Source organism: Myotis davidii, unplaced genomic scaffold (genome assembly GCF_000327345.1).
Source record: "Myotis davidii unplaced genomic scaffold, ASM32734v1 scaffold651, whole genome shotgun sequence".
In the NCBI taxonomy this organism is placed as follows: domain Eukaryota; kingdom Metazoa; phylum Chordata; class Mammalia; order Chiroptera; family Vespertilionidae; genus Myotis; species Myotis davidii.
In genome coordinates, this window is record NW_006283994.1 from 284,566 (window position 1) to 293,310 (window position 8,745).

Consider the following 8,745-nt stretch of genomic DNA (forward strand, 5'->3'; position numbering starts at 1 on the left):
CCCCACCCGCGTCTCGCGGCCATCGTTTTCTCGACCGCAGCGAGGATTGGAGACCGGGCTTTCTCTAAGTGCTTTCAGAAAATGACCTGGACGCCATCCCTGTGCAGAGAGGGGGAAAGTAAATCCTGCTCGTCGGGGTAACTCCCTCGCGGGGAGGGGGCGGGGGCGGGAAACTGGTGTCCAGGAGGATGGACTTCCCGCCCGGAAAAGGGGAGGGGTCCGGGCAGAAAAGCTCCTGTAAAATCGCGTGACTTCAAACCCCAGAAAAAGCGCAGTCTCGTACCAAAAACTTGTGTGTGTGTGTTTTCTTGGAAAAAGCAACAGATCATTCCGTTGAAAATTCTATTGCCAAGTTTCGGGGCGGCCGAAATTCCTTGAGTTCTTATAAACTAACACCCAGTGTCTCGCTGCTCTTTGATTTTTTTTTTTAATTTTGTATATGTTTTATTGATTTTTTACAGAGAGGAAGGGTTAGGGGATAGAGAGTTAGAAACACCGATGAGAGAGAAACATCGATCAGCTGCCTCCTGCACACCTCCCACCCGGGATGTGCCCGCAACCCAGGTACATGCCCTTGACCGGAATCGAACCTGGGACCTTTCAGTCCGCAGGCCTGCGCTCTATCCATTGAGCCAAACCAGTTAGGGCTCTTTGATGATTTTTTTATTTTTATTTATTTTTTTGTGTGGCCGTGTGCGACCAACTTTAGGATTTGCAGGTTTGGGGGTAAAGTTTCTGGCTTACCTGTGGGGTGGCAGCATCTTGTGGGGGTGGGAGGGGAGGAGGTAGGAGGAGGAAGGAAGGACTGTGGGGGCAGTGTGGGGTTTGGAGTGAGACAGACCTGGGATTAGGTGCCGGCCTTGCCACCCACTAGCTCTGTGACCTGGAGGAAGTTACTTCACCTCTCTGATCCTTCCTTTTCCTAGCCGTAAAGTGAGAACAGTCACTTCTACTTTACGTAAGGTTATTATGACGATGGAAAAGGTGATGTGTGTAAAAACTATACATTTCCTGAATCAGAGGCATTTAATAAATGATAAAACATAAATCAGTGCATCTGGGCTCCATTTTGTGCAATAGAATTGCTCCATCGGGAGGGCGGTGGGGTGAGTGCATCTGGGCTCCATTTTGTGCAATAGAATTGCTCCTTCGGGAGGGCGGTGGGGTGCCTGTACCAGGTACTTGCCTTGTAACTAACACATCAGAAACACTTACTGATTCTGAGTGAGTTGTGTAAATAAACGTAGGATGTCTGATTTTACCAGTGTTTGAATTATTGTGTCAAAAGGGTGTTAATGAGGTGATGACAAGTGTCTGCAGTGGTCTTGTCTACATTTTCATTTGTGTGTTGAATGAGGTGCTGATCAAATTTGCCAGTATCCTGAACTTGGGATGGGTAGCCAGTACACTGGATTTGGAAAGACTTCAAACTCGGTGCAGGATATTTTCTTTCTAAAGTTTTTTATTCCTGATTATTAAAACAAAGTTAATAATTTTGAAAATAATTAATAATTAGAAAATTCCAGAAGTAGATTTAAAAACACACACCCATCAGCCTGGTTAACATTTTGGTATCTGTCCTTTGTAGAAAACGACTCAAAACAAAATAGGGATCAAACTATTCATGATGTTTTCTAACGAAACGTCATACAACAAATAAGTAGTATCATAGCATTATCATCAGGAACCTGGCTGTGAGTCGATGCCGGGCAAAGCCTGGGTCCCTCTGTGGTCCTGGGGCAGCTCATCTCACACCTCAGTGTTCTCAGCTCAAAGTGAGATGATACCATACCTGTATTGATAAGTGAGTTAATTCACATAAGTACTAACTACTCAGTATGTTTATTAACATCAAGGACGCGGTATCTAGACTTTTAGTGCCAGGAGGCCCCAGAGGTCATCCGCCATAGCCCCTCATCTTACAGGGGAAGGACAGCCTCAGAGAAGTGACTTGCTTAGTGCTGTGCAGCTAACCTTAAGTAGATCTAGGTATGTCCTTGCCCCTCTGCTCAGATGCCACCTCGAGAAGCATTCCTGTCCCCTGGCCCTGGGCGCCCCTAACCCTATGCACAGACTCTTCTGTGGTACAGCTCTAGGTTTGGGTTTTGGGTGTTGCGCTGTGGCCTCTTTCACGAGCTAATGTATTGTGGGTGGGGGAAGCTAACAGTAGTCGAAGTGTCCAGATTGTGGAAAGGGAAAATTCCATTGCGTGTAATTCGTTCACCTCACACGTGTTTATTGAGCACACACTGTGTGCCAGGCGCGAGCCAATGCAGGGCGGCCTGGGTGGAGAGAGGAGACCAGGAAAGGCTCCTCCGAGGACAGGTAAGCCTAGATCTGAAGGATGCGTGTTCGTTGGCCAGCCAGAAGGAGGCTTGGAGACATGGGTGTGGGAACAGCATGTGCAAAGGCCCTGAGGAGGGAAGGGGCGTGGCACGTGCTGAGAATTAAGGATGACCAGGACAGCAGAGGGTACAGCTGAGACTGGCGAGATGGGCAGAGCCAGATTCTAGAGGGCTTTGTAGATCAAATTACAGATTTTTTATTTTAGCCTAAGAGCCATGGAAAGCCTGTCTAATACTGTGCTTAACTCTGAGTACTTGTTTTTAGAGAGAAGTTGGCATGGGAATAAAGGGTGAGCCGGATGGTAAGGGATCTAAAATCTGTGTCCTATTTGGAATATTTAGTCCAGAGAGGAGGGAGACAGGCAGTCATCTGATGTACGAAGGAGTGTTATGTGCAGAGGAAGTACTCGTTCTGTGTTGCTGCAGAAAGCATACTCAGGCTCAGAGGTAGATGTTCAAGGCGGCAGACCCTGCCTGAAGGTCAGAAACAGCTTCCAAACCCTAGAATCTGGCCGCCTTGAGGGATGAGGCCAGAAGAGGAGGTATATAGACAGCAACTGCAGGCCACCTGTGGGGCGGGGGCGGGGAGTGTGTGCCTGGTGGGAGTGGCTTTGTGCCTGTTCATGCCCCCGGAGTCCGTGTGCCGTGAGTGGGATACAGTCTGCACATTTCACTCTGCCCTGCAGATGGTTCCACAGACCGACATTTGACTTCATCCCTTTTTTCTTTCCTTTTCTTTCTTTCTTTAATCTGAAAATTCATGCACTTGGGACTTTGTAAAAAATTTGTAAAATGAAGTAGGTCAGTACTTAGGATTAATATTAAATGTTTGAAGTGTGTTTATTAAATTAGATATAGAAGACCTTATGGTTGCCAGGAACAGATAACTATTATTGGTAGGTTAGTCTGAAGCAAATTGTCATGGCTAAAACAAGCTGGTGTGTGCCCAGCTGGCATGGCTCAGTGGTTGAGCGTCAACCTATGAACCAGGAGGTCGTGGTTCAATTCCTGGTCAGGGCACATGCCAGGGTTGTGGGCTCGATCCCCAGTAGGGGGCAGGAGGCAGACTATCAATGATTCTCCCTTTCCCTTCCTTTCTCTGAAATCAATACAAATCTATATATAAAAAAATAATACTAAGGGCCCTAGCCCGTTTGGCTCAGTGGATAGAGCCTCGGCCTGTGGACTGAAGGGTCCTGGGTTTGATTCCGGTCCAAGGCACATGCCCAGGTTTCAGGCTCGATCCCCAGTAAGGGCATGCAGGAGGCAGCCTATCGAGGATTCTCTCTCATCATTGATGTTTCTCTCTCTCTTTTTCTTCCTTCCTCTCTGAAGTCAATAAAATATGTTTTAAAACTAAAAATAAAACCAGCTGGTGCGTACATGAAAGTCATCATTTCAAGCTAAGAGGAAAATAACATTGCCAGAGACACCAAAGCTCCAGAGGAGCAGGCACTGGCGACTCACACGATGTTTTTCTTTTCCTGTGTGAATCGGATGCGCAGGCCAAAGAAAATGGAGAGTTGGATGTTTCTCCTCCTGGGGGTAGTTGGACAGTGTGTAAATCACATTCATGTTATGGAAATAGGAACCAACAGGCAAGAAAATAACCTGGTGATGTAGCCTGTAGTCGGTGATCAGTGGGGAATTGAAGGGCGAGGGGAGTTGGAGAATTGTGGGAGGAGTGATGGCTGGAACAGGATTCCCACTTGGAATGGAAACTGCGAGTAGGAATTGTCTCCACACCATCTGAGTCTGGGGGCGCAGCTCGAGGGGAGGATGGTGGCGATCCAGGCGCTCTGGGGCAGCAGTGATGGAGGTTTCTGCTTCCTGGGCACGAGCTGGGACGCAGCATAGTCACCCCGGGCTTTGTTGGTAGAGAGAAAAGATTTATTCTCTCCCACCCCGGTTCTCATGTAGTGGGTCCCTAGCGATGTGGACTGACTTAGCAGCCAGACTTCTCTGAAAACAAACTCGCTGGTTAATATTGAGCCCGAAAAATGCTTCTCCCCCTGCTCCCCCTCATCTTGGCTGAGTGGCAGTTTCGGTGGATGGTGAGGCCTCAGAGATGAGTGAGTTGAGCTTTTGTGGGGTTTTGCTTTTGGAGAAAAAAGCCGAGTCAGAGAGCGCGATGGCAGGCCCTAAACTGTTGCTTGACATATGGGCCTAATGATCTCTGCGGGGAGATGCCATTCCGTGGGCAGTGACGCTTCACTCTGAGGTCTGCCTTCATGGACTAATGCACCTCTCGCTGCTCTTTCCTTTGGGGAATGACACAGCGAGCACAGGCCACCAAACGGAAACGCCAAGCGGCCAATGAGGCTCCCCCAGCCAAACGGGGGAATGCGGCGTCCTCTCTCCCCGCCAAGAAAACCGCTGCTAAGCCAGCGCAGAGGGGCCTGAAGGGGAAGGCGCAGAAGGTGTTTTCTCGGAAGAAGGCTTTGGCTGGTGCGAGTGAGAAAAGCCAAGAGCAGAAGCCGGGCGTTAAGACTTCATCGTTGTTTAAAAACAACCCTGAGATTCCGGAGCTCCCCAGGTACGCCCAGGGCAGCGCACCTCGGGAGGAGAGGGCTGGTGGGCTCTGCCTTTTTGTTTGTTTGTGGGAACTCACGCCCGATTTTGTTCGTCATTTGCAGACCTGAGGTCAAGCAGGTGCAAGAAAAGGTGTTTTCTTCAGATGCTTTTCATGAGCTGGACCTCCACCCACATCTGGTAAGTTCCTCTCTGGTTCAGAGGGTCGCTGGTTTGGTGGGCTTATTCATGCAGAACGTCCGAAAGGACAGCCTAGGGAGACACCGCCGCTCAGGGGCTCTGCTCCCAGTTACCTGTGTGAGCTCAGACCGATACGCACTCCTTCAGGGCAGTGCGGCGAGTGGCAAGCTTAGCCGTTCACTATGTCCTCATCCCCCTCACCTGTTCCCTCCCTCATTCAGTGTAGGACTGAGATCCATTTACAGGGCTTTAACTCAGCCTCCTCATGACTGGGTAGATGTGACTTTGAGGCTCTCTGGGCGCAGATGTCATAGTGGCCATAAGGGGGGACCTGAGCTGCATCTTGCTGCTAAGGCACGTCTATGGTTATAAAGAATCAAAGGAGGAAGAGACTATTTTAACGTGCATTTTCTATAAACAAATGAACCCTTTTGTCTTTCCCATGACTGAGTTTGCCATGCTTTATGAGAAAGGAGAGGAAATCCATGAACTTTAGGGACTCCCTTTGCTCACATGGTCCTGGCTTACCTCCTCCTTCAGGGTGGGTTACACAGCCCGTTGGCTCCCCTACAGGTCTGAGCAGGGTTTCTCAGCCTTGCTGCGGCGCACATTGGGGTGGTAGCTCATTGTAGGGTGTTGAGCGCATCCTGAGCCCCTGCTCACTTGATGCCGGTAGCGCCCCTTCCGCAGTTTTAACAACCAGAGATGTCTCCAGGGGCTGCCTCACTGGGCAGAGCCACCCCCTGAGCACCACTGTGGTAACCCGTTTCATCTGTGGTGGGGTTTTCTGGGTTGTTTTTTTGCATCCTTATTTGCAAATATAAATATATTTGTATTTTATATAAATTTATACTAAAAATTTGATAAAGAATATATATATGTGTGTATATACATATATATACACATATACATATACATATATATATATATAATTTTCTTCTCTTTCAGATTTCCACACTAAATACAGTCTTGAACATATTTCATATGACCAGGTAAGAGTTCCAGGCGAAGCCTGATGTTCTTAGGACTTAAGTGGGTAAAATTGTACGGAATCTGAATTGTCTGTGGAAGACTGAGCCAAGTTGTGTGTTAGTGTTAGAGAACAATGCCAGGTTGTTGGCTGTTGAGGGCTCAACCTGTCCCTCAGCCCCTCGGTTTCTCCACCTGCCAAATGGAGAAACCCTCACCTCTAAACTGTAGGAGGTCTCTGGCCTGGAAGATGGTCTGCATAAGACCTCACTGTTGTTCGTGCCTCCCTGAAAGTCATTTGTTGAAAATACAGAATGTCTCGTGCAGTTTCTTAGTAGTAGGATATAGTCAACCTAAAAGACCGACGTGAGTATGTGGTTGGGTGTAATGGGATACGAAAAACTTAAAAAATGTTTGTGACTAATGAAGACTCCCAGAGGCGAGAGTCCTCTCAGTGTGTGTGCTTCTATAGGTAAAAATAGGAATGTTACGAATAAAGGAAGCACCCTCACCATTTGTTCAGTTTTGTCGGCCCACTTTAAATGGTTCCTCTCCCCTTTCGGTTGCTGGTGTTTAAATGCGCACGTGGACACATGCCCGTGTGTCCCTGCAGCTCGTCCTGGTTTTCTGCAGCGGGAAGCAGCTCCTGGCTCTCGGGGGCTCACAGCTTCCTTTACTCCTCTGTGCGGGGATCTTCCCCTTCTGTGTTGCCGCCTTTCGTGTTGCCTCTTCCAGAGGCAAGAGGGCACGGCGGATGCTTTCACCAGCGCCAGGCTGTCGTCATGCCGTCCCGTTTTTGTTCTTAGCTGATGTGATGGGATGGCCATTCTCTGGCTTGCCTCAGCATTTCAGCTAAGTTCCAGAACCGTAGCTGAGGGTTTTATTCTCTTGCTCATGAGAAGTGTCTCAGCATCTTCACTTGACTGTTTCAGTAACTTCTAAGGAGGCAGCCGGTAGAGCAGCGCATGGGCAGTTGCCTTCGGTGTGTCTGCATGTCTGCCTGTAAACGCACGTGGGTGATGTGTGTGGCTAACCATGTTCTTTCTTTTGGGTGGCCCAAGTGTCCAGAAGCAAAGGATTCCTGCGCTGCTGCAAGGCAGAGACGCTCTCGTGAGATCTCAGACGGGCTCAGGTCAGCCGTCATTTAACTTCCGCCCTCCCCCCAGAAGCCCAGCCACAGTCCTGGCCTGGGTTATAGAGAGAGGTGTCTGCTCGTGGTAGTAGCTGCTTTGTTGTGTTTGAGGAAGGGGAGGCCATGCTTTCGATCAGAGCCCTGGATTAATTCACGCAGTGATAGGAAGGGGGCGATGGACAGAGCCGTGCGAGCCCAGTTCCGCTCTCGTTCCTCAGAGCCTGACGCAGGGCTGGGCCAAGTCCCCCCATCTGTGCCCGAGCTGCCCATCCTTACTCCATTGGCGATGAGTATTTTCTTCTGCTGTTAAACAGAGTTCTGACCCGAGCACACACTGCTTGGATGCAGTCGGTTGCTCAGACATGGAACCTGCTTTGGCATGTTCCAGAACAACCCAGGCATGTTCTTCTGACCCTCTTGTGCCCTTCACAGCTCTTCTCCACTCCCCCCAACTCAGCCGTCATTCGGGGGAGGAAACCCCAAATTGTCGCCATCCTGGGTTTCTCCCAGTCTTCAGCGGCTGGGGCTCGCCTGGTGCCTCCCACTCTAGCACCACAGAGGACTTTACTTGGCCACAGAGTGCATTAGAGAGGTTATACCAGCCGTGGGCAAACTACGGCCCGCGGGCCGCATCCAGCCCGTTTGAAATGAATAAAACTAAAAAAAAAAGACCGTACCCTTTTATGTAATGATGTTTACTTTGAATTTATATTAGTTCACACAACACTCCATCCATGCTTTTGTTCCGGCCCTCTGGTCCAGTTTAAGAACCCATGGTGGCCCTCGAGTCAAAAAGTTTGCCCACCCCTGGGCTAGGCACTGCAGAGGAGGAGCTGTCTGGCTTCTGGAGACAGCCCTCAAGCTTTTGTGTAGTTTAGGGAATGTATCACCGAGTCCCGTTAGAGCAGTGGCTCTCAACCTTCCTCATGCCGCAACCCTTTAATACAGTTGCTCATGTGTGGTGACCCCCAACCATAAAATTATTTTCGTTGCTACTTCATCACTGTAATTTTGCTACTGTTACGGATTGTCATGTAAATATCTGATATGCAGGATGTATTTTCATTGTTACAAATTGAACATCATTAAAGCATAGTGATCAATCACAAAAACAATATGTAATTATATATGTGTTTTCTGATGGCATTAGGCAACCCCTGTGAAAGGGTCGTTTGACTGTGAAAGGGTCATTCAACCCCCAAAGGGGTCGCGACCCACAGGTTGAGAACCGCTGCGTTAGAGGAAGGAAGGAGCTGGAGCTGCAGTTCTGTAGGAGGACCGAGTGTACAGAGTGTGAGGCAGTGGGCTCCGTTTCTGCCTCTTGGCCGTGGGCTTGCTCTTCCCTTTCCCCAGATTCAGGGCTGCCCGCGGGGAGCAGGGCTGCTTTCCTTACTGTCATCCACAGGGGCTTTGGTTTTAATGTCTTTTTTACTTTTTTCAAAGGTAAAACTCTTGCCTATTGCATCCCTGTGGTCCAGTCCCTTCAAGCAATGAAAACAAAAATACAGGTGAGTGTCGAGTGTGCTTCTCCACTGTCGTTCATGGTGCACGGGAACCATCAGACGGAAGCACTGCCGTGATCGTGAT

At 49.1% G+C, this 8,745-nt stretch overlaps 1 protein-coding gene across 1 annotated transcript in view; it reads left to right on the top strand.

Annotated features, from left to right (window-relative positions):
- The first annotated feature begins 4,589 nt into the window (after positions 1–4,589).
- DDX31 (DEAD-box helicase 31) overlaps positions 4,590–8,745 on the top strand; it is a 54,532-nt gene continuing 50,376 nt past the window's right edge. Inside the window, exons 1-5 of the mRNA XM_006754172.2 lie at positions 4,590–4,881; positions 4,982–5,057; positions 6,006–6,049; positions 7,088–7,158; positions 8,602–8,666. Coding sequence (XP_006754235.1) covers positions 4,616–4,881; positions 4,982–5,057; positions 6,006–6,049; positions 7,088–7,158; positions 8,602–8,666 — 522 coding nt within the window. The 5' untranslated portion in view covers positions 4,590–4,615. The remainder of the gene's footprint in view (positions 4,882–4,981; positions 5,058–6,005; positions 6,050–7,087; positions 7,159–8,601; positions 8,667–8,745) is intronic.